This window comes from Podarcis liolepis, assembly GCF_965112155.1.
Source record: "Podarcis liolepis genome assembly, chromosome: 1".
Taxonomy (NCBI): domain Eukaryota; kingdom Metazoa; phylum Chordata; class Lepidosauria; order Squamata; family Lacertidae; genus Podarcis; species Podarcis liolepis.
Window position 1 is genome coordinate 23,674,475 of NC_139554.1, and position 27,078 is coordinate 23,701,552.

General features: G+C 43.8%; 1 protein-coding gene across 2 annotated transcripts; it reads right to left on the reverse strand.

The window, feature by feature from the left end:
- Positions 1 to 605: 605 nt before the first annotated feature.
- On the reverse strand, positions 606 to 16,372 carry CALM1 (calmodulin 1). 2 transcript variants are annotated; one of them, XM_083503730.1, is made up of 6 exons: positions 16,133 to 16,372; positions 12,042 to 12,072; positions 8,465 to 8,608; positions 4,468 to 4,574; positions 2,437 to 2,572; positions 606 to 1,986 (listed from the first exon to the last, which is right to left on the reverse strand). In XM_083503730.1, the coding sequence occupies exons 1-6, from the start codon at positions 16,133 to 16,135 to the stop codon at positions 1,958 to 1,960; spliced, it is 450 nt and encodes a 149-aa protein (XP_083359856.1). In that variant the 5' UTR covers positions 16,136 to 16,372; the 3' UTR covers positions 606 to 1,957. The 2 variants fall into 2 exon arrangements, with proteins under 2 accessions (XP_083359856.1, XP_083359857.1); XM_083503731.1 differs by lacking the exon at positions 12,042 to 12,072 and having other exon boundaries at positions 16,133 to 16,275.
- Positions 16,373 to 27,078: the final 10,706 nt, after the last annotated feature.

Consider the following 27,078-nt stretch of genomic DNA (forward strand, 5'->3'; position numbering starts at 1 on the left):
TGTGACGTTGGCAGGGTGACCTTAGGCCAGTCAGCCTAACCTACCTCACAGGGTTGTTGTGAAGATAAAATGGGGAAAGGGAGAACCACGTACACCACTTTTAGCTCCTTGGAGAAGAGGGGTAAATGTAATAAATAAATAAAATGAGCAAGAAATCCTGGCAGCCCCAGAGTTCAGATTCTTTTTGGTTCAAGGTCCTTCAGTGTGTAATTTGGACCTCTCTCTTGAAACAGTACTGCATGTAAGGAAATTTGTATTTAAAAATTGCTCCTAGCACACCTTTGTTGGACTCCCATGTGGAAAGCTGTTCTGCCTGTTCCCCATTTCTACCCTCACCCGAATTCTTAATCATGCTTGATAACTTGCTTCCATGCATCTCCCAACAGGATGAGTGGTTAGTAATTTTTCATTTTATTTTTATTTTTGTGTGTGGAGGGGGGACACCCTCAAAAGTGCCCTTTTCTATATATATATATATATAAAGCCTAGCATTCCAGCTAAACACAGACAGGAGAAAAAACAGTGCCACTTCCCTGCAAACTACAGAACGCTGAGTTAGAATCAAGCCAGTTTTGTGAGCCACTGAATTAAGATTGTCATAAATATGAAAGGCAAGCACAAGTTCATTTATTTATAGCAAAGGTCTTGGGTTACAAGAGGTCAGTTCTTGCCATCTTGAAGAAACGTTAAACGGGTTAAGTTATTGCATACATGTGCATTATAATTTAGCAGCAAGTCATTCACAGAACACATTTATTTCCCCTTCCTACTGCCTTCTTTATTTAAATTTTTTTGGTTTCGTCTCTCAAATTGTATATATATATTTATGTATTTATTTATATATATATATATGTACGTATATAGATATATAGTTTCGGCTTTTACGAAGCATGTAACACCACCTTTAAGTTAATGGTCTTTTATTGGAAAAAAAGACTAGCATTTACAACTTGGAATGGACATAACTGTAATATCTTGAACAGCGATGTTGATAGTTGTGCTGAAGTCCACAGGCTACCCCGCCAGCTCCAAGTCTCATTACGGAAGGTTTTTTAAAAATGCAAAAGAGAGAAAGAGAGAAAGAGAGAAAGAGAGAAAGAGAGAAAGAGAGAGAGAGAGAGAGAGAGAGAGAGAGAGAGAGAGAGTTGTGTGTCCAAAAAATGCTCCCGCCCCTTCATGGAGGTTCTCTTTTTTTTAAATAAAAAATAAAAGTTTTGTGAACGGTAACAGCCCAACACCCGTTTCACAATAGTGCAATGCAGACAATATTAAAACCAATGTTAACACAGACATGCCACCCATAACCTCCGCTGCATTTGGGGGTGGGGGGTGGGGAGGACACTGCTTCTACATACAGGATAATCTTTTCCACCTTTGGGGGGGGGGGGAGATTCCTTCTAAACATTTTGCATCCTTCAACTATTTTTGCTGCATACCATCCTGAGGTATAGACCAATTTGAAAATAAACCAGCTATGACAATTTTATAACTACAAATTGAGCTAGAATCCACTTTTGGACAAAAGAGTGGATGATTTTTTTATTTGTTTTTTTTTAAAGATTTGGTGTCTTTTTCCCCTCTTTTTTTTAAAACTGTTTTAATACAAACGTCTGACTGTGCTCAATTGTCAAGCTGCATGCATGAAAAACTGGCCAGCCCAAACAGTGTAATAGTCATTAGCAAATGGAACTTTGAGGAGTTCACTAAGTGCTTTCTTATTTTTAAAAGGTAGTACAATTATTTATATTGGAAAAAACTGATAAGTTTAACTCGATCTTTTTTGGGAACAGGACCACCAACCATTACATGCAGTTTGTGGACAGAAGGTATTTTGACATTCAGTTTTGCTATACAGAAACAGAATGAATAAATGAACATTATTATTTTTTTTGCAAGAGGTAAGTAAAAGATTCAATTTGATTCTTCTAGAGGAAAAAAAAGGTGAAAGGAAGTCTCTTCATTTTGCAGTCATCATCTGTACGAATTCTGAAAAGAGACAAAAGAAATCCCACTACTTTTAATGCATTTTGAAAGCAAGTACTATAAATAGCTTTCAGCAAACACTGAAATTATGGGACAAGCAAGGAAAGTGAGCAACCTACAGCTTCTAGTAGGGCAGGATTTCCCAAACCTGGGTCTCTAGCTGTTGTTGGACTACAACTCCCATCATCCTTAGCTAGCGGGACCAGTGGTCAGGGATGATGGGAATTGTAGTCCAAAATGATCTGGAGACCCAGGTTTGAGAAACACTGTTCTAGGGCATCGATGGGGAACGATTGATCCTCCAGCTGCTGCTTGTCCACAACTTCCCTCATCTCCAACTTGCCATGCTGGCTAAGGTAGACAAGAGTTGACGTCCCACAACATCTGAAAGGCCCTGTGTTCCTTATTCCTGCACAATGCTAATAAATAGCTACAGAGGAAACCACACCTCACCTTCATAGTTGACTTGTCCATCTCCATCAATATCTGCTTCTCTGATCATTTCGTCTACTTCTTCATCCGTTAGCTTCTCTCCTAAGTTTGTCATAACATGACGTAGTTCTGCCGCACTGATGTAACCATTGCCATCCTGGAAAGACAGGTGACAGGGGATTGAGATTAAAGATTTTTTAAAAACCCAGTAGAGGTTGTCATCCACTCTGAACTTCTCAAGCCAACCCAGAACCTATATCGTAGGTGGGATGGACACACAACCTGACCTGTGTAAGACAGCTGCCTAGGCTTTAGGGCAAGAATTTGATGGCTTTTGCATGTGCTGTGTATGCAAGTTCCACTTTGATTGCCCGTATTCCTAAGTAAGGTTTGCCCACTTAAGGTTGCACAACTATCTAGAGAGAAATGCAATTCTACCTTCTAAAATGATAGCCTGAGAAGAGGTAGATGGTGATTATGATTAATTATTACTACTACTCCTACTACATTCCTATCCCACTTTTCATCCAAGGAACTGAAGTCTGACTCAACAGGCTGTAGTCCTCAAGCCGCTTATTTTTGTTACCTTGATGGAACAGTTCTTTAAGAAACAAGATTTAACATCAATGATTCTGTCCACAACCTCTCTGCCTGCCTTATGGAGCTATCTCTAGTATGGAACCACTTAAGAAATGTCAAGAAAGCCCTTGAATAATCATTTAACAAAACTCTTTGATGCAAGGGAAGCTGCTGGGATCATTGTTTTGCTTCATTTGGTGGGAGGTTCCCACCCCCCACTCCAATCTACAGGCAAGTCCGATAACTAGTAAAAGCTGGGAGCAGTGGAATATTCCCCACAACTCCCATTCACAGGGAACAAATCAAGTGTGTGACAGAATAAGATCATGGAAGCAAATAACACTGAAAGTATTGGGGTCACATCACAATTTGGCTCACACAATCAGCTTCAGGATGTTCACAAAGACTTAATATTTTTCTTTCTGAATGTCAGCCACAAGCCAATGGCATCACTAACCACTTTTGAAATCCCCTGAACTGGTTTTTAAAACAGGATTCATGCAGCATGGGAAACTGCTATTAAAACATGATCCAGAAGTCCTGCTGGGTATATATGGCATTAATCAGGTAGTTCCTCAGATTTTGCCCTCTATTTAGCAGGGCATTTTATTTAAGCCAGAACCCTGCAATTGATGTTATCTGGTATACCAACAATACAAAGAAGTCCAGAGTGTTGGGGGCAAATTTGCATTGTTAAGTCATTGGCCTATTTCAGACGTGAGATCATGGTTTGGGAGGAGCCTTTAACACATTGATACAGGGGAATTTGCTCCAGGAGAGGCACTACATGCAGTGGGGACCAGATGTTCAAATTTAGGCCAGGGAGACCAGGCCTCAGTTGTTTACATAGCCACAACCCTCCACGGGGCATCCATGGGGAAATTACCCCCTCTCAAACTAACCTCATTCAACGGGATAAATACTGATGCAACAAGCTTTCCTCCTCCCTTACTTAGAATTCAGCTGAGTCTAAGTGGAAGTCGTTTCACACATTACAGAGCAACAAACCAAACAATTTGCCACAAAGCATGCACTCATGAAGCATCAGTCAATCCTGGTTGTCTGACATTTGTCATGTTCTATATTTTTGTAGATGCCCATCTCAAAATGGTTGTGTGAAGAGGTCCTCCTTCAAGCTCTCCAGAATGCCTTTTGCCCTTGCAGTGGGAATTGTAATGTGTTTGGTACACAGTCATTTTATCATTCCCAAAAAAAGCTGGCTTGGTAAATTACACCAAGTAAGTGACCCAGTAGAAATTTGATTATGGCCTTCTACTTAAAAAGCCATTGATGTATACTGAACCTTATGAGGGTCTCTCTCTCTCTCTCTCTCTCTCTGTGTGTGTGTGTGTGTGTGTGTGTGTGTGTGTGTTTTTCAACTGCATTAAGCAACTGAGAAAACTCCTTATTTTTGCCGTAACCAAACCAACAACTCAGACATCCCAAACACCCAGTCAATGCCTCCAAATATACCTTGTCAAAGACTCTGAATGCCTCACGAATTTCTTCCTCGCTGTCTGTGTCCTTCATTTTTCGGGCCATCATGGTCAAGAACTCGGGGAAGTCAATGGTGCCATTGCCTTTAAAATAAAAAAGGGGTGGTGGTGAGAAGAGAATAAATTATAGCAAAACTTATTTTTAAAAAACTTTATTAAAAAAATGGCAAACACACTCCTTTTCCCTTTGCGACAACAGAGTTTGCTTTCAAAGTTAACAAATCTCAACTTGTTTACCAGGAACAGGGGTGGGGAACATTTTTTCAGCCTGAACACAACATTCCTTATTACGCAGTCTTCCAGTGAGCAATGGACCAGAGGTGGGTAAGGCCAGAAGCAAAAGTGGGCAGAGCAATGGGTGTTCATTTTACCTCTGTACCAAAGGCCTGTTGTCACACACACACACACACACACAGCCCTCTCTATCTTTCATCCGGGAAAGCAAGCAGAATTATCAGAGTCCAAGGACCCATTCTAGCAAAAGCACTCAAAGAGGGTGTGACCTGGAGAGACGAGGCATGGCTAGGGAGAGACTTGAGGGACAGACAAAGAGGTCTAGAGAACTGGACTCAGCCCCCGGTCCTGAGGCTCCACATTCCCTGTCCTAAAAGCATGGTTGTTCTGTTAATATATGTGAACGAGACCAGCCTAACTTGATTTAACATCCTTTGCAGTTGGTTCACCTTCCAACAGGATTCTTCTCTGCCATTACAACCTGAAAGTCCAGCAAAATTGGAGCTACTCTTAATTCTCCTCCTTGAATCACTACTGCGGGTCAAGTTGGTAACTGGTGTATTTAATATACAGACACTACTTAGAAGTGCTGTGAGGGCTTTACAGCTTACAGTGTCCGTTGAAAGACCAGGTATTGATCTAGACATGTAAGAAGCTGGGCCTCTTCAGAAAGACTCTTTAAGATTGTTCAAGAGGTGTTACAATGCATTTTGAATTGAGCTATTGTTAGGAGAATACAATGCCAACAAATAAACTCTCTAGTATTGTCACCTCCTGCCCACTAGGGGCACTCCTGCAACTTCATACACTCAAATAGGTTTTTGAGCCAGAAGCGATAGCTTCCATCTCTACTATTAAAATCTTGAATTCAGGTCCTGTCCTGCTTCCAGGTTTCCCACAGGCATCTGGTTGGCAACAGTGAGAACAGAATGCGGGACTAGATGGGGCACTGGCCTCACCAAGCAGGCTCTTATGATGTTCAACAGAACACAGAAGCGGGCAACAATTCTATTGCCAACCCCCAGAAATAGGCACATGTTCTTTGATTGCCCTTAAAAGGGGGCAATACTGTGACCATTTCGCTTAGCACCTGACTTAACATGTTCCATGCTTTCAACAGCAATTTGCTGAACACAAAAATCCCAATAAATTCCCTCAAATTAAGCTCTACTCTTTTTAGTAGAATTGATGCCAACTGAACCATTTTTTAAATAATGGTTGTTGTTGAATCCCACTGGGGATAAGATGTGTTAGTCAAATGTTAGCGATGGGTAATCTGTTTATGGTGTCGATAGCAGGACAAAAAACCTCTTTAAAAATAAACTTTAAAATACGGTATGTGTAACACCAGCAGAATGTTTATATAATATATATATATATATTCACAAAATACATATACACAACAGATATAATACTTGGAACTGGAGTTGCTAACATATACTCTTGGGCATCATGCCACGCTCAGACACCCCCACTGCTACCCACAAGGCTGTCTATCCTGAGGGATAGCTCAGTTGTTAAGAGCATCTCAGGGTCATGGGTTTGGAGACTCAATCTCAGGATCATGGGTTTGAGCCCCATGTTGAGTGAAATATTCCTGCACTGCTGAGGGTTGGACTAGATGATCCTTGTGGTCCCTTCCAACTCTAGAATTCTGTGACACCCCTCCAGCATTTTTGTTTTATTAGTTGGAAGTAGCAGGAGAGGAACTGCCTGCTTTTTGCCACTGTTTTATTTGTTTGGAGGAGGGGTATAACTGTATCGCAATGAGGTTCTGAATGCAGCCAGTTTTTCTCCTGCGAAATGGGTATTTGTGGTGCGCATTAACAGTCTTACATTTTCCAGGCGGACCCCTGGCCCAGGAAGGTTGGGGACCCATGATTAAGAACATACAAAACATTAGCAAATAATAAGGCATCTGGGATCACCTCCAATTAGCCTATGTGATACCATCTGGGATCTTAGTCACTAAGTTCTTGCACAACACCCATGTGGTTTCAACATGGACTTGTTCAGGAGGAATTTCTCATATATAGTTTTGGTTCACCTCCTTCCAGGCGTTTCTTTTTAGGAGGCTGAGACTAGAGGATCATAGGGTAGGTGCCAGAAAGCATTGGAAGGGACATCAAGGGTAGTCTATAGTCTACAGCATTCCTCATAGGTAGTCATCCAGCCTCCGCTTAAAAAACTATTAGCAAAGGAGAGCCTGCCCCACTGTCATTCAACTCATACCGTTGGAGGAAGAGAACACAGGCTGAAGAAAGAGCTGTGAGAGGAAGGGGGCTCTTTTCCCATTATTTGGACCTGCTCTCCCTGAACTGAGCATGAAGAGTGCAGCTGAATGGGACAATGCTGCCGGCAGCCTGAGGAGGTACCATCCACTTTGGGCCTGCCCATAAAATGCAAATCTAGAATGAGAGACCAGGATGTCGTCTGCTGTTTCCAGGAACCCTTCTCATTGTGAGACTTTTGTGGGTGAGCTGAGAGTTTGTTTGGGCCTTGAGTGAGAACTCGAAGGCTGAGAGGGAAGGTATGTCAGAAGGAGAATGAGCTGATTTATATATATTAGTAACTTTATATTAATGTAACATTTTATATGAAACTGCACATTTTTGTAATATTTTGTTTTAAATTTTCTGTTATTGCTTCAGTTTTTTGTACACCACTTAAGAGATATTTTTAATACACTAAGTGGTAGAGAAATTAACTAATAACATTGGGAAGTTATTCCTAATGTTTAACTGAAATCCTCTTTCTCGCCATCTGAATCCACAGGTTCAGTTCCAACCCTCTGGAGCAGCAGGAAACAAATTCGTTTCATCATTCATTTTGTCCTTTACTCTAGAGGAGGGGTGCCCAAACTTTTTTCAAAGAGGCCCAGATTTGATGAAGTGAACATGTGTGAAAGCCAAAGTTTTTGAGCTTTTTTTTAAGAATTTGACCGCAATAAATATACTGCTATATGCCATAAGGGCTAGAGAAAATCAACCAGGGGGCCAAATTAGGCCCCCAAGATGGACTTTGGGGGACCTTTGGCCCTCCCAATTTTGGCTGGACTGCAACTCCGATCATCCCTGGCAATTGGAGTCAAGCAACATTTGGAGAATCACAGGTTAACCACCACCCCCTGCTTTGGACCAAACAAATTCAACTCATTCCACCTTTCCTCACAGAACTTCTTATCCTGATGGATCAGGTCAATGGCCCATTTAGTTCAGCATCCTATTCTCACAGTAGCCAACCAGAACTTCCTCTCTAGGAAACTCACCAACTTTGTCACTCTCCTCCAGGTAAATTATATTTAATATATATCCTTCTTAAACTGCAGGACCAAGAACTAGACGCAGAATTCTGGATGAGGTCTGACCAAAGAAGAATAGAGGAGTACTAATATGTTACCTGATCTGGACAGTATCAAGAAAAGTAATGGTACCACTATATTTTACTTTGAGCCAACCTAAAAAGAGAGAAATTCCCAGTGGATGTGTATATGTATATATATATATATATATATATATATATATATATATATATATATATCCATATACCTGTTCACCTAAAATGCCACCATGATTTATGTACGAATAACCATTTATTAAGTCATGGCTATACTTATCAGGAGCTTAAAAGCATTTTGAACAAGAAAACCAATGTTTCATAGGATTTCTACAACTAAGCATTTCCAAAATTGCTATGTTCATGCAACAATGGTAAGAAGTTCACCTCTTCAAAATGCTTACCATCAGCATCTACCTCATTGATCATGTCTTGTAGCTCTGCTTCTGTTGGGTTTTGACCCAGCGACCTCATGACTGTCCCAAGTTCTTTTGTTGTGATGGTGCCATCACCATCTTTGTCAAATAGAGAGAAGGCTTCCTTGAACTCTGGAGGACAGAAAAAAGACCCGTCGCAATTTAGCACCATGACTGACATGAAGGGCATTATCAGCTGTCAACTGCTTAGTTCAAGCGATGATCCCCACAGACAAATTAAGACCACGTTCCACCTTGTTGATAATTTACATATGCAAATCTGATTGAGAATATGCAGACCTACATTACTGGACACCAACACTGCATAAAACTGTTTTAATACCTTGCTTGGAAGCATCAATTTGCTTGTCCTAGGAATGCTGTTTGTTGTTGGGAGTAAATGAGAGCCAACATGGCAGCCTCCAGAGGTTTTGCAATACAATTCCAATCAGACAGCATGGCCAATGATGATGGTAGTCCAAAAAAAAAAAAAAGAGAGGGCACCAGACTGGGGTTTCAAAAACCCCACTCAGCCATGAAGCTTACTTGGACCAATCTCCCTCTCTCAGCCTGACCTATGTTAGATGGGTGCTGTGCAACTAACTCCCATGTTCTGAGTAACTTGGGGAAGGTGGGATACAGGTGTGAAAAAAACAGTTATGGCATTACAGACTGCTAGGCAGAAGAGTAAATTTCCAATGGCAGTGTTTGCACATAACATTAACCCATGGTTTGTTTTAATCAAAGTTTATTCAACTGAAGTGGCTTCATAGATGACCAAACAAGCCTTGTCTTGTTTCTCTAAGGTTTGGTTTGTTTCTCAGCAGCTCATGTCTCATCCCTTTGTAGGTTGGTAAGGATCTGAGGTGGGGCAGCCAAAAAACAGAGTTAAACAAAGCTGCTGGGTCCAAACCAAAACTTAAAAACAAGCCATAGTTTGTAAGTCAACAACAAACCACTGTCATTTGTTGGCAGAAAGCAGATCATGGTTCGTCTGCTTGGCTGGCTCACACATTCAAACTGACTACAAGCCACAGCCTAGTGTTATGTGGTAACCAGGGCACGGTTATGCCAAACTCCTTCTGTAACCATTAGCAACCTCTGTTCAGAGTCAATGTCTCTCGGGTTAACATCTTTTTTTCCTCCCCTAGTTCATGTCAGTTGTTCAAATAATAGAAGCTCCCTATTGTTATGAACTGCAGCACATTAACCACAATTTATTTCTTTAACCAGCCAGCATAATTCTTCAGCATACAATGCAGCACAGAGAGTGTGCGTTAAATGTAATTTCACAACACCCACCTCACAAACCCAAAGCCTGACAGGTTGAAAGACAGCGGAGAACCTTATAAGCAATCATGGCCAAATGGAGATCTGAACCCAAAAGTCTCTCACATCCCCAACCATTCACTATGGCTCAAAATGTTCAAGTCAGTAAGTCCAGTTTTCTGTAACTGATGAACAGGAATTGTCTTTATGGTGAGACAAGCTGTCAATTAACACTGAGCTCTTAAGTCTTCAAACAAAACAAAAATCATCTTTCTTTCTTTTTTAAAAAACTAACGTTGTCTTTGATTAAGACCAGCTGTTGCACTCAAGATATAGTAGACATGATTATGTAAAGGCCTTTGCACCACTGATATTAAACAATAATACTTAACATTTTAAGAATGTTTTCATAGTACTCAGTACAACACAATCCTTAGAACAACCCAGCAAAATGGGTTTCTAATCTCTGTATGCTGCAGGACAGGGGATTGGGCACCGAGGAGCGAGAGGTATGCCCAAGTAGACTCATAGCAGGCTTCTGAGTTCAGCCACTATACTACATTACTTGGAGCAAATTGTACCAAGCTGGAGGAACTATTAAGTATATGTTAATAAGCATCTGTCTCACAAAACACACATCATCAAACCAGCAATGCTTGGGTTCCGACCGCATGAACTACCATGTTTTAGTCCAGGGGTGAACAGACGTTACACGGTGGTCTACTAGTGAACCACTGGCCAATTTTTGTTGCTGGGGTTCTTGCAAAAAGTTCTGGACAGGATGGACTCTCGACTTGGTCCAGCAAGGTGCTTATGTTCTTTGGTAACAGTTCATCATCAGGTCTTTTAGAGAAGTGCCAAAGCCCATTAGCTGAACACATGCTCTGCATACAAAAAGGATCCACTCTAGATCCTTGGCATCTCAAAGTAGGGCTAAGAAAGACGCCAACCCCTGAATCTGAAAGAGAGCCACTACTGTTCTGAGCACTAGGCTAAAGTGACTAATTGTCTGATTTCATATTAAACAGTTTCCTATATAACTGTTTAAAAGATCCTGAATATGCATAGAGGTTCTAACAATCTCAGCCTAACAGCATTGTCATCGTCATCCAACAATGTTTCAAGTCAACTCAAGGCAGAGGTGAGGATTGAACCAATGACATCCTAATTCATATCATAGCTCAGTCTTCTAGCCACCGTGCTACATCAGCTTGTGGGGCTGACAAGAATAAAATGCATAGGGATGGAAAATGGATTAGAAGGGAGGAAAAGAAGAAGACAGCCCACACTTGGTCTAGTTCAGCCTCTGCCAACCAACTGCTATGTGCTGATTGGGGCTGATGGGAGTTGTAGTCCGAAATGTTGGGAGGGTGGCAGGTTGATTGAGGCCGCTCTAGTCAGTGCAATTGCCCACAAGACTGTGCAATAGCCTTTCTCTAGTCCTAGTCCTGCACAAACAGAGCAGAAACTATGGTTTGATTAAGCCTGGAATTAAGTTCCATGTGGGAGGAGAAGGGAATTTGCAGTTCTCCAGTCCATGGTCTTGAGGATTGTCCAAATGCAGCCAACATCATGTGCTGTATTTAATATTGTGGATTGCCAATTGGACTCAAGAACTGGCAAATTAGATCTGGGGAAAGCCAGTCTCCTGTACTCCACTGAGTGATCCTTATGCACTTTGAGTGATTTTGTGCTTGCTTTGTGTAGCTTCTACCTATCTGAACTTTCAAATTAGTACCTATTTCATGACTACCAACTGGCAAGAGTAACTGCCAGCTCCTGGGCATTTTATCTTCAAGTAAGTGATTCTTTTGTTATTTTCGTTATTGCACATTTACAGAAAGAGTCAAACAAATCCATCTATTTCTCTCCTTGGGTTGTATCCAAGTAAATTCTACTCAGAGTAAACCCACTGACACTAATGGACCAAAGTTATTCACATCAAAGGGTTTACTCTTGTGTAGAACTAACATTGACTGCAACCATTTTTCTTGATCCAGATATAATTGTATCATGCACAAGAAGAGGACAAGGGATGCATGATCAACCAGTATGTTTAAATGACAACGGTAATAAAGTGATATATTATGTTCAAGAAACATAGTACAAAGTGGGAAACATTTTCCTGCCCATTTTTTTAAAAAACACACAAAAAATCAACCTACTCAGATAGGAATGTACCATCCTGAGAAACAGCCAAGCGATAGCAGCCACCAAGAATGTTCTGCAATATTTTTGTATTCAGAATAGGTTGCTAGGCCAACAGAAACCATCTCCCTCCATTTAGGATACTTACCAGCAATCTGTTCTTCGGTCAGCTGATCGGCCTACGTAAAGAATAGAAAAGTATTTCAGAACATTGTTTTTACCTGTAGCTATGTCAGTCAAAACCACAAGATGCAATTGCAATTCAGAGGCAAGATGGCATAATGTTATGTTAACGTTTGGCACATCCAGAAGCGATTGGCAACAAATCATCGCTCTGTCCGCTAAAGGGAGAACAAACAGGATTGAGGCAGCACAGCAGGAGTGTGCACAGGGTGCCCAGCCAGAATGGTAGCTTGCCAAGACAGGGAAGCAAGAACCTGCTACATCAGTGATCAAGGAACAGATCCTACCCAGATTAATTTCATATCACGGTTTCATTACAGCCAAGAGGCCGCTATAGTCTTAGCATGATGTGGGCCATCTAGCAATGCTTAATCCTTCAGGTGCTCCCTCCAAAAACTGACCACAGTCAGACATATTCAGGACTAATTTAAAAGCTTGTTTTCCGTTTTTGGATAAAGTCTTAATTTTAAGGCAGCTGAGGCTGCCTTCGGCTGACATTAGCACTCTGCATACTCAGATATCACTACTTAAGACAAACACAGGATTGCGTTTTAGCAGGTCAGTGTGCTGAAGAGTACAGAGCACAACCCAAGCAGCATTTAGAATAACTACAAAGTCTCTGTCAATTTCAATGGGACGTGCAAATTATGTACTGAACTCTGGCAAAAGCGGGAAGGAAAAGCTTAACTTGAGCAGATCACATCCATGCCCCCAAGAAATAAATTTGCCTTCCTGTAGTCTTGAAAACCTGCTTCCTCCACCTCACATAGGTGTCTTGACACTGCCAGGGTTAAACCCCACCAAGACAGGTCAGACAGACACAGCTAAATGGCTGCTGCGGGTGGGCTTTGAAGACGAACAAATGCGTCAAAAACACAGCTGCGGTTTGGAAGCCTTTGTTGGCAACCACCGATTTGCCAATGCAGTGGCTTGCCATTAAATTAAGGTCATCCCAAAGGAAGCTTTTCTATTATTATTATTTTTTTAAAAAAAGCAAGAAACAAAAAACTCACAGCATTTGTTGCTGGCACCTAAAAGTGAAACCCTGTCCTATCTCCACCCAGAACTCCAGCACTGGATTTCCCTCCAGTGAGGCAAGTTGACATAGTGATTTACATAACATATCAGAGCAATACAGAACAGGAAACAGGGCCACACCTAATAGAGGGGGAAAATGATGCAAATCAACAGAAGCAAGAGTGTAGGAAACACTCTGCCTGACATGTGAAGGATAATAATCTAGGTTTTGTACTTGCAAGTTGCTACATTATGCAGCATCCTTGTTTGCCAACCTTTTTTGGTTGGCAGGCACAAAACACAGAGTGCCGTGGCTATGGCCAGATAGCCAATATTGTGTTGAAGCAGCCACCCCACCCATTCAAGTAATTAAGGAGGAAAGGGGGGGGGGGACTGTCGGTTCTGGTGATGTCACCCTTCCTAAACAGGATGAAGGGGGAGCAGGAGATCCACCATGCGTGGCCCATATTCATATCTGGCCATGCAAAATCTTATCCTCTCCGTTCCAGGAAACCAAAGCAGAGATTTCCACCCAGAGCACATATACACCCCCCTCAAGACGTCACAATATTGAAGCAAATATCTGGTGTTTTGCTGTGGAAAGAAAAAGAGGGCCGAAGACTGAATGAAAAGGTCACAATCTAATAAATGCTCTTGGGGGGGACGGACCCTCAAGTCAGCATTGGATGAGGTTAAATCAAGTTGCACAGAAAAACAAAACAAAAATGGCAAAGAAAGTAGTCTGCTTCCATGGTGCAAAAGAGGAATAAAGGTTTCCTCTTAAACAGCTACTGCACAAGCAATAAATCTGTTTGTTTGACACTAACAGGAGTCCACCGGTGACCCATCCTTTTCTTGGCATCCCCATCTTGCCAATTATGCTTCTAACACACTTTCCTGTACGCAGATCATGCACCTTCCTTCTCACGCCCACCTAAACCTTATCTGAATCCTCCTGAGGTAGCAATTGCATTTCAGTGTCTTCCTTGAGGCTTACAGGAAACTGATTAATAGAGTCCCTATTAAAACCACCCCAGCTTTTCACCCGCTACTCTTGCTGCCTCTTGGGGTCAGGGTGGAGACCGGAGAGGAAGAAGAGGTGGAGAAATGATGTAATGCTGCCATCACCCAAGGCTTTTTAAGCACTGCTGCGTTTGAGGGGCTTGGGGAAAGGGGTGGGGGAGAAGGAGAAACAGCGCAATAACTGCAGATGTTCCCCCCTGCGCAGTGCAGCTGGTGGAGGAACCGGGATTGTTTCCACCTTCTGAACTGCCATCTCCTTCTAGCAAGCCTGGAAATTTTTCCAATTTCCCCACCCACTAAGGGGAAAGGGGTGATCTCTGTCTGCAATAGCCTCATATATTCCGAAATCTTTGGATTTTTATATTTGTGTTAAGGTAGGGATCCTTGCCCCTATCTGCAGCCACAGCTATGCCATGCACTGAAGATCACACCCTTGCCTAATGCACTTGGCATAGACCCTGGGAGGGAAAATAAAAAGTCGTCATTTCACTCATTAGCACAGGCAGAAAAGGAACAGGGAGAGAGGGCGCGCTAGAGGGGCTGCAGAGTCCAACCGAGGGGCGCCTTTTCTTTTTCTAAGGCAAGTGCTTTGGTGTCCCTGGTCTGCAGTATGCGGTCTTGTGTCCCCAGGAAGTCAGACCGCGCCGGAATCTGTATTCCCCACTCTCCCCCTTGCGATTTTCCACGCGGGTGACAGCTTCGATCCCTTCTCAGCTCGGCTCCCCGATCCATCCTCAGCTGCAAAGAAGGAACCCTGCATCGACTCTTCTGGGACCCATCCAACTAACTACAAGCAAGCTATAAACATAAACACCCCTTTTCCCGTGCGGGGATGGAGGCTGGTGGGGGGAGAGAGAGACTCGCGCCCCAGGCAACCGCCTCCATCCTCGGGAGAGGCGGAGGCCCCACCGTGGGAACCCTGTGCCCACGGGCAAGGCGCGGGCGCAAACACTCCCTCACTCGTGGAGTGGGGTGTCGGCGGGGGCAGCGGCAGCAGGGCGCGCCTCCCGCGCACGCTGCCGCCCTCTCCGCCATCTGCCCCGGAGCGCATGCAAAGCGGAAAGAAAATAAACGAAGCCAAGCCGGTCTCGCTCTGCAGGCAGCAGCGTCCCTGCCCCGGCTGCTTCTCCGAGCCTTTCCAAACCGCGCGATCGGTGGCCTCTCCAGCATCCCCACCCAGCCTCCGGAGGCGCGAACTGCGAGGAACCCGGCTTGCAGTCCTCATGCACCGGGGCAAAGCAGAGCGCGCCAGTTCCGGGCAAGCGGCTTCTCTGAAAGACAGGAACCGGCCGCAGCCCCGGGTTTTTATTCCCCTCCCTTCCTTTTGCTGAGGAGAGGAAGCGAGAACTGCAACGAGCCCCGGAGCTGGGAAGAGGGCGCGTGGGTGGCTGAGTTGGAGGGTGAAGATTTGGGTTGGGCAAGAAGGATCAAGGATAGGGAGCGAAAGCGCAAGTCAGGGCTCCCTCTCCACCCCCCCCCTTAGGACATCCGAGCAGACCCCGCAGCGCAGGCAGCCGTGAATGGGGTGGGGGAAAGCAGGCGAGAAGAGACCACCGATCCTGGCCAGCTGTGCCCAAAGAGGGTCGGCGATCCAGCTGCGCCGCAGCCGCCCGCCCCCCCCCTCTCCAACACGAAGATCAGCCACACCAGCTCGCCAGCCGAGCTCCGGGACGCGGGCCTGACCGAGTCCCCGGCGCAGCCGCCGAAGCTAGCCAATGCACGGGAGCGGCAGGCTGAGAAGAAGCCGGGCTCCGGTTAGGCTCCCGCCAGCAGCAGCCCAGAGGATCCCGCCGCAACAGCAACTTCCGAGGAAGTAAAAGGGGGAAAGGAAGAAAGAAAAAAGCGCAAGCCGGCCACCTCCATCGCGCCCAAGCCGATCCAGATGCTCTTCGTCCATTTTTGCCAAACTGCGAAACGAAGCCAGCCCGCGCGTGCTCCAGGCCAGCTCCAAAGCAACCCGGAAAGTTATCGATTGCCTAGATCAGCGCCTCTCCTCGCAGGTCCAAAGCTACCTACCATTGCGGCTGGTGATGGCGCTTGTCTGTGCACGGGCGAAGGTGCCGAAGGCGGGCGGCTGCTCTCAGCTCTCGCTGCCTCCTCGCTTCGCCAAAAATGCTGTAGGTGTGAGGCTGCGCGGCGCGCTTTTTATACGGCGCGCTGTATCCCTCCGCCGGAGCAGCGCCTTCTTTTTCCCTCTCCCTCCCGGGACTGGGGCATGTGGCAGCAGAGTGACTGCAGCAGGCAGCCCTGCCCCCCTCCCCTCCCCTCCCCTCCCCACACCCGCCCCAGCCCCTCCCCCGCTCCCTCCCAGCCGCCAGCCCAGCTGGCAGGCGGCGAGGAGGAGGAGGAGGAGAGGGGTCGCTGGGCGCGCGCTCCATCTCCCTCCAAGGAAACGGCGGGCAGCAGCAGCAGCCGGCGCATTGGCTTCGGAGCGCCTGCCAGGGGTTGCAGCAGATGCTGCTCGCGGCTTAGGCGGCTTCCGTGTTCCTGCTTTGGTCCGAGAGGCCGAGCTGTTCCGCAGCAGGCAGGGAGAAGGGCAGGCTGTGTGTCTGCTGCTTCCCTCGGAAGCCCGGAGGTGCGGAAGCCTGGCAATAAAAACAAGAGCGAAAAGGGGCCTGGCGAGGATGCATTTGGGGCCGGCCCTACCGTTATGCAGAGTGAGGAGGAGAGATCTTGAGGCGACTGGTTTGGGGGTGGAGGGAGGGCAAGAAAAGGAAGCAAATTGTTGCCTAGTTCACTTATTGTTTCTGGAGTTTTGCTCCCAGGCAGGAGGAGAGGAGCCTGTGGGAATTTTGTTTCCTTTAAGTTAAGGTGCCAAAATGAACTTGGCAGACCTCGGGTTGTACTGTGCACCTTTGCACCTTGACTTGGAGGAGGAGAGTAGCTGTTCTGCCTCAGGTAGCAAAATGTATTGGGCCTGCCTTTGTGTAACTAGAATAATACTGTAACGATCATTATGATCATTTGTGTAATAAAACACTGCAAGGCTGCACACTAACTCAAAAGCCAGCCATTTTGAATCCATTTATGGGATTTCTGAGTAAACGTGCCTAGGATTGGGCTGTATGCAATGGAAGGTTTAGAGTGGACATACGGCCCATTATCTCAGTAGAAAGAACCGGTCCTTCCTATTTCAGTGCTGGCGCTGGCCTAGTTCATTGTAAAGTTGCATAGCGAGAGAGAGATTTAGTTGTGAAATTTGTATTAACCCCTGGTTTAGTCTTGGTGGTGGCCAAGGAGAGGAAGGTTTTAAAGAATGAAGTTTCCATTTGCAATCCACATCTGCAAATACAAGTCTGATTATATTTTTGTACCCCACATTCAGGGAAACTATTTCCAAAAATTGGGAATACGACACAGAGGAATAGTTAATGCCCTTCCATGCCATTTTTCCTAATTACATGGGGTCTTTCAGCCTCAATTCAACTTTTTTTTTAAAAAAAGTCAGGAGACCTGATCAAAGATTTTCCAGCATCAAACTTGCATCTTCGGTAGCCTTTCAGGCCTAAGCATTTTGGATGGGACCTTGAGTAAAATTGTGGGGATTACCTATGTGGGAGATCTCATTTTGCATTCTTACTGAGTTCAAAGGGATTCTACCAACAAGTTGTGCTTCAAATTGCAATGTTTGATACTGTTTTGAGTTGGGGATGTCTTTGATTATGGCAGGTGGATCCATATATTAAGTTTTATTTATTTCCTAGAGCTTATACTCCCTCCTTGGATATAAATTGTACTCAGGGGGGTTCACAAGGGCTTACAGCAACAAAACAAATGTTTAGTTTTGCCTGAAGAGGTCAGGAATGATAAAAAGCTTACTATGCCTTGATGGCTGTGTAATCTTCAAAACAGTTATTGATCATCAAGCCCTTTGTAGAATTTAGGTACAATATGACGTTTAAAGCTTTTTTAATAACAATTGGTAAGCTGTTTTTTATACCATTTCTCTTCAAACAGGACCCCTCATGAGAGTTCAAGGAGTATGATCAGAAAAGGTCTGGAGCAAATGGGTTAGTTCAGATTGGGAAGTGTGTGAGAGAAAAAGCTGCCATTTGGTGAAACTGAACCACTGTGTAGTATAGGGACTCTCTTTAGAAATCTGATGGGAGAACAGCAGATTTGTTTTCTGCTTATAGGAATCTGCTAGCTTCCACTGTGCTGTATTTGAACATTGTCAGTGAAGAAAATATTACAAAGACGATTGAGTTTCCAGTGCTCTCTCATTTGAAAGATATGAAACTCTATGACAGTGCTATGCACAAAGCCATGGCAGCAATCCTAACTCCACCTACCTAGGAGTAAATCCAGTTGCATTCAATAGGATCTGAGTATAGACATAGTTGGGATTGTATTGTTAGAAGGGCTATAACTCCCTGTTGCTTCTGCATGTCTGAACACATCTTTACCGTATTCCAGTGGGCTGTTGGAGAATGTCCAAAACATTTTATAGTAATGTTTTCAGCTCTGGGTGCTAGAACAATGCTCCCCTTTCAGATCCCCTCTTTCTTCCTCTTCCCCCTCCACCCCCCAGCAGATCTTTGGAAGGTATCTCAAAAGTTTCCACCTGCAGATTTCCCTTGTTGGCCTTGATGACAGTCATTACTGAGAACAAAGCCCAGTTCTATTATGAAACAATTCACAATATCCGCTTCCCAGATATCATGTTACAGCAGACAGGGCCAATTTTTGTGCCTAACTTTCCCCCATTTTCTCCCTGGTGCTTCCTCACCAGTCTTTATCTGAGGCTATCAGTACTCTCCATCTTTGTCTACCTTTCCCTCAAGACGTGTCTACATGTTGACTCTTAATGATGGAAGTACTGTATTTTTCTGTGTATAAGACGACCCCTATTTTTTTGGACCGCAACAAAAAAATGGGGGGGGGAGATTGCCCAGAGTTGTTGAGCTTCTTGGGGGGGGGGCATCGCCGCTAATCACTCCCCAGCCTGCCCGCCAATGCAAATTGCACACATTTCTGTGGCCACCAATCGTCTGCACGCTCACCACCAAAAGTCTATCTGCACACTCGACACAACCACAGCCGATTGCACACATGCCTCGCCGCTGCCATAAATAGCCCACCCAATTGCTGCAGCAGCAGCCAGTCCTCAGCAGGCCTTGGCGCAGCAACCAATCACACGCCCAGTCGCCGCTGCCAATCTCCTGCTGGTTGCTGCCACAAATCACCCGTCCCACCTCACTATCTGTGTATAAGACGACCTACAATTTTTACCTGTTATTTCTAAGGAAAAGATATCATCATATACGAGGAAAAATATGGTATTAGATTCCTTGTAAAATATTATTATACATGTTATACCATCTATATCACTTTAGCTGCTTCTGATCTTCAATTCCCCAGATCCATGCATCATGCTGTGTGCTGTGGGACTGATTTGCATTCCCATAAGATTTACCACACAATCTATTTCCTGAAAAGGAAGAATTGATTTTTATTTTTTTTAAAAAAATGGCACTTGCAAATTTCTCCTTTGACTTCAGTCGTCTTTTGGTGGCAAGTTTTATTGCAGTGCCAACAGACACAGCAGTTCCCCTCAAATTGCCTAGTGTTTTTCAAACAAATCAAACCTGCAAAATGTTACTTCCCTAGTCAGCAACTTCCACATCCATGCCCACATTCCAGCATGAAAACCATATTCCATTCCAGTCTCTCCTATGTAACCTGCTTGCATAAACAGCTTTGTAGCAAGCATCCATTTCATTTCAGGTGCTTCTTTAAAGGCTAATTTGGAAGTCCTCACGACTTCCAAAGTCTGCTCTATATTGTTGTTCTATATTAATTTTATATTAAGATATCTTCTGGCATCTTGGTGGTGTTAGCAATGCCTCCAGGCTGTGCCAGCCATATCTTTTGTTGGAAGAGTTGTGCGAGTCAATGACTCAGGATGGAAGAGTGATGTTTCTTCAATAGGAGCTCATTTCTGGAATGTGGCAGACACCTAGGGAATATTTTCCACCCCAACACCACTGAGGGGGGAGGGGGGGAGTGCATTTCATGTTAATCCCACAAGTTTTATTCATTATCCTTTTTGTTAATTTCTTCCGTTTATGAATCACTTCCCATAAAATATCTTGAAGCAATTGCACTGTGAAAACATCGACAGAAATAGTTGGAAGTCGAACATGAATTAGCTTTATCAAATATTTCAAGACAACAATCTGGATTTACACAATAAAGAATTAATAAGCTCTTTATCACAAGCAGCGAGACACAGCATAACCAGACACTGGAAGGATCTTTCTGGCACAACGATAGACAATTGGTACAAAACAGTTTGGGAAATAGTCCTCCTTTGGAGATAAAGAAATAAACACTGGTTGGCATGTGGATAGATGGCTTTCCCCCAGTGTGGTTTAATTTCATAACAGTATTCCAGAAAATGAACAATCCCTTCCATCAGCATTTGTCTCAATCTGACTGATCTAAATCTAAACCTAAATTATTATCTTCACTTTGAACCGCCTCCCACATTCATCAATATGGCAACACTTGATATTGTTTCATTGGTAACATAAGAGGAAAGACGACTTATTACTCATGCTTAATCTAAGCACAACCACAAGGGTTCCTGATTGAACCTTTAGCTATGCGATGTTGAATGTTATCTGTTAACCCTGTTCTATCCTGTTTCCCCTTTGTTTTCGTTTAAATCAACTCACGAACCAAAAACTTCTACATTGACCATTAATAATGAACCATATGCTGTATGTATTACTGCAAATTTATTGTGCTGTTTTTGTGATACACAAATGACATGAGGAGACTTGGTCTATTTATTTGCACCTGCATTATTCTTACAATCCTTGTTCATAAAACCCAATAAAAGTTACCAAAAAATAAAATAAAAGGGAAGATCTTCAGTAGGTGCCAATAACACAATAGAGACAGCATTCCTGATGTCAAAGAAACTGTACTTCAGAGGTGTTCAGAGCGCTCTTCTTCCTTTCCTGTGAGACTCCTGACAGAGTCCTGGATTGCGTCTGCTGCTCCAAGCCACAGTCCTAAGGCTTGCACCAAGTCTGAATAACTTTCCCTCTTTCCGTGGAGTGTTTTCTGCCCAACTATCGACTGGTCCAGTCAGATTGCTTACCCTCTTTCTGCCCAACATCCCAACTTCTTAAGGAGTTTACATCAAATTGGGAATGATTAAGTTTCCCAGGATATTTTCATAGAATCAGAGAATAGAACCATCGACTTGTAGAGTTGGAAGGGTCGTGTAGGGTCATGTAGTTCAGACCCCTGCAATGCAGGAATCTCAACAGTCTTCTGTTTGAAGGTGTCCTTTACTTGAAGAACTGCCTAGTTAAAGGTGAAGAACTGGAAGTATGTGGAACAGGGATCCTGAACACAATTCATTTGATCACAGTTTTCCCCAATATAGAGAAGAAGAAGAGTCTGGATTTGATATCCCGCTTTATCACTACCCAAAGGAGTCTCAAAGCAGCTAACATTCTCCTTTCCCTTCCTCCCCCACAACAAACACTCTGTGAGGTGAGTGGGGCTGAGAGACTTCAAAGAAGTGTGACTGGCCCAAGGTCACCCAGCAGCTGCATGTGGAGGAGCGGAGATGCGAACCCGGTTCACCAGATTACGAGTCTACCGCTCTTAAGCACTACACCATACTGGATGTATTGTATTTCTATTTAAATTATAGGTTTTTTTTTTAAATCACAAGGAAGGTGTTTCAGATCCCTGCACCTTTTTTTCTGCACCATTTCTATTACAGTGGTACCTCAGGTTAAGAACTTAATTCGTTCCGGAGGTCCGTTCTTAACCTGAAACTGTTCTTAACCTGAGGTAGCACTTTAGCTAAGGGGTTAAGATGGCACGGCCAGAATTGTACATAGCATTCCAAGAGTGGTCTAACCATAGAATCATATAATACTCAGGAGCCAGAGGGGTTGAGGAATAAAATTTCCAGTGGAAGAGGGTGAGGCATCAGTGCCCCAATGTAGCTCTATGCCCTTCCCCAAAGACTACCAGAAGCAAAATGAATTATGCGAAATACCACAACTATGCACAGCAGTGCAATGGAAGAGAAACCATGCATATTTTCCTGATTTATACAGGTCACAGAATTCACATTTTCTTTGCACGGAGTTGTGGTTACCTTGACAAATAATTCTGATTTATGTTTTCAGAGGGCAGATTACACCCAGATTATGGCATATTAATTACAAAGCACTAGAATAGGAAATCCATACCCAAACCAGAGGTTGAACTGCCAACTGGGCTTTTGGGTCCTGCAGAATAGAATGATGATAGGTTTCAACCACAGCATGCAGAGCTTCAGAGAAGCCAGTTATTTGTTTTTAGAGAGGGCAGACACTGCAGTTTGAGGTGAAAGGAGTCTTCAAAACTTCAACGTTCTATTTAAAGAAATGAAACTGTTATTTATTTATTTTTAATTTCCTCTGAACTGCCTGCCCTTCATCCAAGGATTCCAGGGCCATGCACAATAAGCATAAATAAAATTATATCCTTACACAATATAAATACAATAAACATGACCTTCATGACAACAAATTGAGAGGCAAAAAACCCACCCTCAAACACAGAACAAGAAACACTAAAGCAATGTAACTGTTTACAATGTTAGATTGGTGACCAAAATGTTTGCAGTTATATTCTAAGTATTTGTAGAACAATGGGGTTTACACAAATCTTTAATTAGATAAGAAGTCTAGGAAGTACCTTCAAAGATTAACTGGCTGGACAATAGGATCCTATTGTGAAGCAGTTTATAGTGATTTTCCACTAGATTAGGTTATGTCACCATTAAATATGGCGAATTATGCCAATTTGGATTCACATACCAACAAGAGCGGGCATTGATTCCATGAAGTCCTGATGATATATACTGTACTTGATATGCTTGACAACTTGGAATATATGAGTCTGCCTGTGAATTGGGTCAAACTTGGGTCTCCAGTTGTTTTTGGACTACAATTCCCATCATCCCTGACCAGGTCCTGCTAGCTAGGGATGATGGGAGTTGTAGCCCAAAAACAGCTGGAAACCCAAGTTTTGGCAAACACTGGCATACATGCTGTATCATCCTTGGGAAACCTTCCTTCTCTCAAATCCCACGGAAGGGCTGCAGTTTGGCGGTAGAAGAAGAAGAAGAAGAAGAAGAAGAAGAAGAAGAAGAAGAAGAAGAAGAAGAAGAAGAGTTTGGATTTGATATCCCACCTTTCGCTCCCTTTAAGGAGTCTCAAAGCAGCTAACATTCTCCTTTCCCTTCCTCCCCCAGAAGAAGAAGAAGAAGAAGAAGAAGAAGAAGAAGAAGAAGAAGAAGAAGAAGAGTTTGGATTTGATATCCCGCCTTTCACTCCCTTTAAGGAGTCTCAAAGCGGCTAACATTCTCCTTTTCCCTTCCTCCCCCACAACAAACACTCTGCGAGGTGAGTGGGGCTGAGAGACTTCAGAGAAGTGTGACTAGCCCAAGCAGCTGCATGTGGAGGAGCAGGGAAGCGAACCCGGTTCCCCAGATTACAAGTCTATCGCTCTTAACCACTACACCACACTGGCTCCCAGCACCTGCTTTGCGTGCTGAAGGTTTCAAGTTCAATCGCCAGTATCTTCAGGTAGGTATGGGAGAGATCGTCTCCATGAAATCCCAGCTCCAGTCAATATGGAGCAAGATGGACCAACTCAGTAGAATGTGACTTCTCGTGTTATCTGTTATCTCAGGGGGATTTGTTGGGGCTGGAGCCAGTGATGGGCAGGATCCAAGCCAAAAGTGAGAGTGGCACCATGCCTCTTCTCTTTCTGCCACCTCCCCCCACATCTTGCCCCAATGACAAAATTAGGAGGTCTACATGCAGCTCACCTTTGGCTTACATGGTGGTGTGTAATTGGCAAAATAGCCCCGAGTGGCGGTGTTGCCAGGGTGCTGCATCTTGAAGCACTGGTTAATATAACTTTTAACTGTTCTTTTGTTTCAAAATAGTAATTAAGCAAGCATTAAACTTGGAGCCAGGCCTCTCCCAGAGGTCCTTGCTGGCCAGCAATTTGTAGTTCCAGTTAATGTGTAACATTAAATAGCCCTCTAGATCTTCTCTGAAACCAACCTCCTTATCTTTTAGAAAAGGATTAGCCATTCGGCAGATAATATGCCTTTAAAAAAAAATCAGTACCTCGTGATTTTCTTCTCAGATTATCTTTTTGTGATCTGGGATGGATTTAACTTTTACTTCCCCCTTCCCCAACCCCCAGTTCTATATTGTGGATATTTACCGTAGTTAATATGTAACATTAAAGTTGATGTCTAGGTCTCTGCAGAATCAACGTTGTTCTCTTAGGAAGTGAATGGAAGCTAGAATAGACTTCATGGATCAAGTGACCAAGCGGTTATAAAATTTATGTTCTAGGGAACCCCAGAATTCCTTGGAAGGTTACTGGATTTCTTAGCTTGGAAATGGAATCCTCAAACACTAGGCGCTCCCTTCTCCCAGTTCTACTTAAAAGCACAGGGACATGCAGAAGAGAATTAGGTGTGTTCACTGCTTCTCACTATCAGGCCTCATTAGCAGCAGAGGTCCCTTCAGGCATTCTGGAAAAACAGGGAAGACAACAAACGAGAGGAGCCAGAGAGTTGACTACAGGGCCGTGCTGTCCACGAGGCAGGCTGAGGCACCTGCCTCAGGTGATGGAATCCAAGGAGCACCTCTGCAACAATCTGGTCTGCTTTCGTATGTGGATCTGAGGAGAGTCCCATCTTGTCCTTCACTTCAAGCAACGAAACGCCCTGGCAGAGTTCCTTTCACTTTAACCACTTTGTCTCGGTGCTTCGAAAGGCCAAAGGTCAGCCTTGCCATAAAGCTACTGTAAGATGTATAGAATACCCTGAACAAAGAGTTTTTCGAAAGCTGTTCACATGAGGAAATTGGGGGATTAAGTCTGAATCTCAGCTTTCACAGCTCACAAAAGCTCTGACAAATAAACTCCTCCGGACTACAAGTATATCAAGTTCCTTTTGTGTCATGTATTCTTGGATGGTTATTTACTGTTTTTCTTCCTCGTTAGGCCAGATGCCAAATAGCATTCATTACACGTTTTCCCCCCTTAATCCCAATCATGAGTAAGGGAAAACTATATATAGTTTCTAATGCCACAGTCTTGAAAATCACTGAAATAGGCCCATGGAGTATTGCAGTGTAAACAGCTTCCAACTTCATTATACATTCATGCACTCATACCTGTAAGCCATGGTGTTTTTAAGTGATTTTTTTTTAAATGAATGACAGTTGTTACCAAGGTATCCAAGCAACTACAGTACAATCGCACCTTACTCAGGAGTTTGGTTCCAAGGCATGTGCCCAAACCCTTGGAACCAGTGAGCGGGAGAGAGGTGCAGAGCGTGCTCTGCATGTCCAGAGCCTACACGACAAGCAGGCCTTGCCCAGCAAGCAAGGCTGAGAGGTTAAATGCTCTTTCTGCAATGGGTAACCCAAGTGGACCTTACAAAGACAGCCTATAAAGGCTGAGTTAGGGGATCTTGCAGGTCTGCTTTTCCCAAGCCACACCCTCCTGCCCCACCTCGAGCAGGTAAAGAGATCACTGGAACAATTGGGCTTCCGGACAGATCACATTCCTGCCAAAAGCAGAGCTTGAAGGCAACACCGACCAGGTGGTTAGCAAGTCCTGCTATGTCTGACCTTCACTCAGGAGTTTCCAATCAGGAACTTCACAAGCACAGCTTTCATTCAACCCATGCCTGCAAAGGAACATTTTTTTCCTTTGCCGCCTGGCTTGAACTCAAGGTGTATTGTGAAGGGAAAATGGGTTGACTGATGTCACAGCAATATCAGGTGACAGGCAGGTGTGTGGCAAAACCCACCTGTTCAGTGGCATGTAGGGAGTGGGGCAGTTTGGGATCTGGCCCACCAGTTGGATCCTGTTCTACATCCCTGATGCAGACTATCCAGTGATCTGGCTTTAGATGTAGATGTTAGAAGTAGTTGTGGTGGCACTGGAGAATAACCCTGCAATTACCCCTCCCCATACAGGTGTTTTTATTATTGGAATTTTTCTCACAGATATTTGCCCCATGTGCAGCTACTTGTATGCATCTCCATGTCGTGTCTCATTTGAAAAGGACAAAAAGAAGCTTGCGATGGCTGTGGTTTTGTATATACTCATTTTTCCTTCTTTTTATTTTGAGCTAGTGGGAAGTCATTTTGATTCTACATAATGGCAGTCTTTCAGGTCCCTTCAAAGTGGTCTCTCTCTCTCTCTCTCTCTGGATCAAGACTGACATCCAACCTGCTAATTTCTATATCCATGCACCTTTCAGGATCTTTATTGAATTCAGCACCCTGTGCAAGACACTCCACCTAGGTGCAAAGTGGATTCTCTGTCTCCTGCGGTCTAAGCCTTAGAAAGCTTAATGTGAATTGGACTCCCCTCTGAGTTCTCATTTGCAAAGGACATGGGAGCATGCATCTTAAAAATGAGATGCTAGGAACCTAAGACGGGTTTCTTAAACGCAGTCTGTAGTCGGCTGTGATTGAGAATTACCCCGTATCACAGGGGAACGGAGGTCATGCTTTCCCCTGACCTCAAGATCTTTTCCTACATGAAGTGAGGTTGCAGTTGCTAGATTTTTGTCTTCCTGTTGGGTTTTTCTAGGACGATTATGTTACTTTCAGTCCCCAGGCTTTGTTCTCTGAATTTCTGTGTGCTTTTGGACAATGGGTCTTTCTCTTTTCTGTCTCTCTATTATTGATTTTTCTTTCCTCTTATTTTGGTTTTCCATTATTCTTCATCTTTAAACTAGTTTGACTTTTATTGTATTTTATGTTGAAAGCTTTTAATAAAAAAGGGGGTTCCACTAGCCCAAATACCTGCAATGTGAACCCAGACTTTAAAACATATCTTTGGCAACTGAATGATGTAACATAAATGTTGAGTTTTGTTTTGTTTTTGCCCTGCTTTAT

Excerpts from the sequence above, each read along its gene's own strand:
- CALM1 (XM_083503730.1), bottom strand. Across the intron at positions 8,609-12,041 it reads GACCGAAGAACAGATTGCTG|AGTTCAAGGAAGCCTTCTCT; the intron begins GTAAGTATCCTA and ends TCTGTCCTCCAG. Across the intron at positions 4,575-8,464 it reads CAATGAGGTAGATGCTGATG|GCAATGGCACCATTGACTTC; the intron begins GTAAGCATTTTG and ends TTTATTTTAAAG.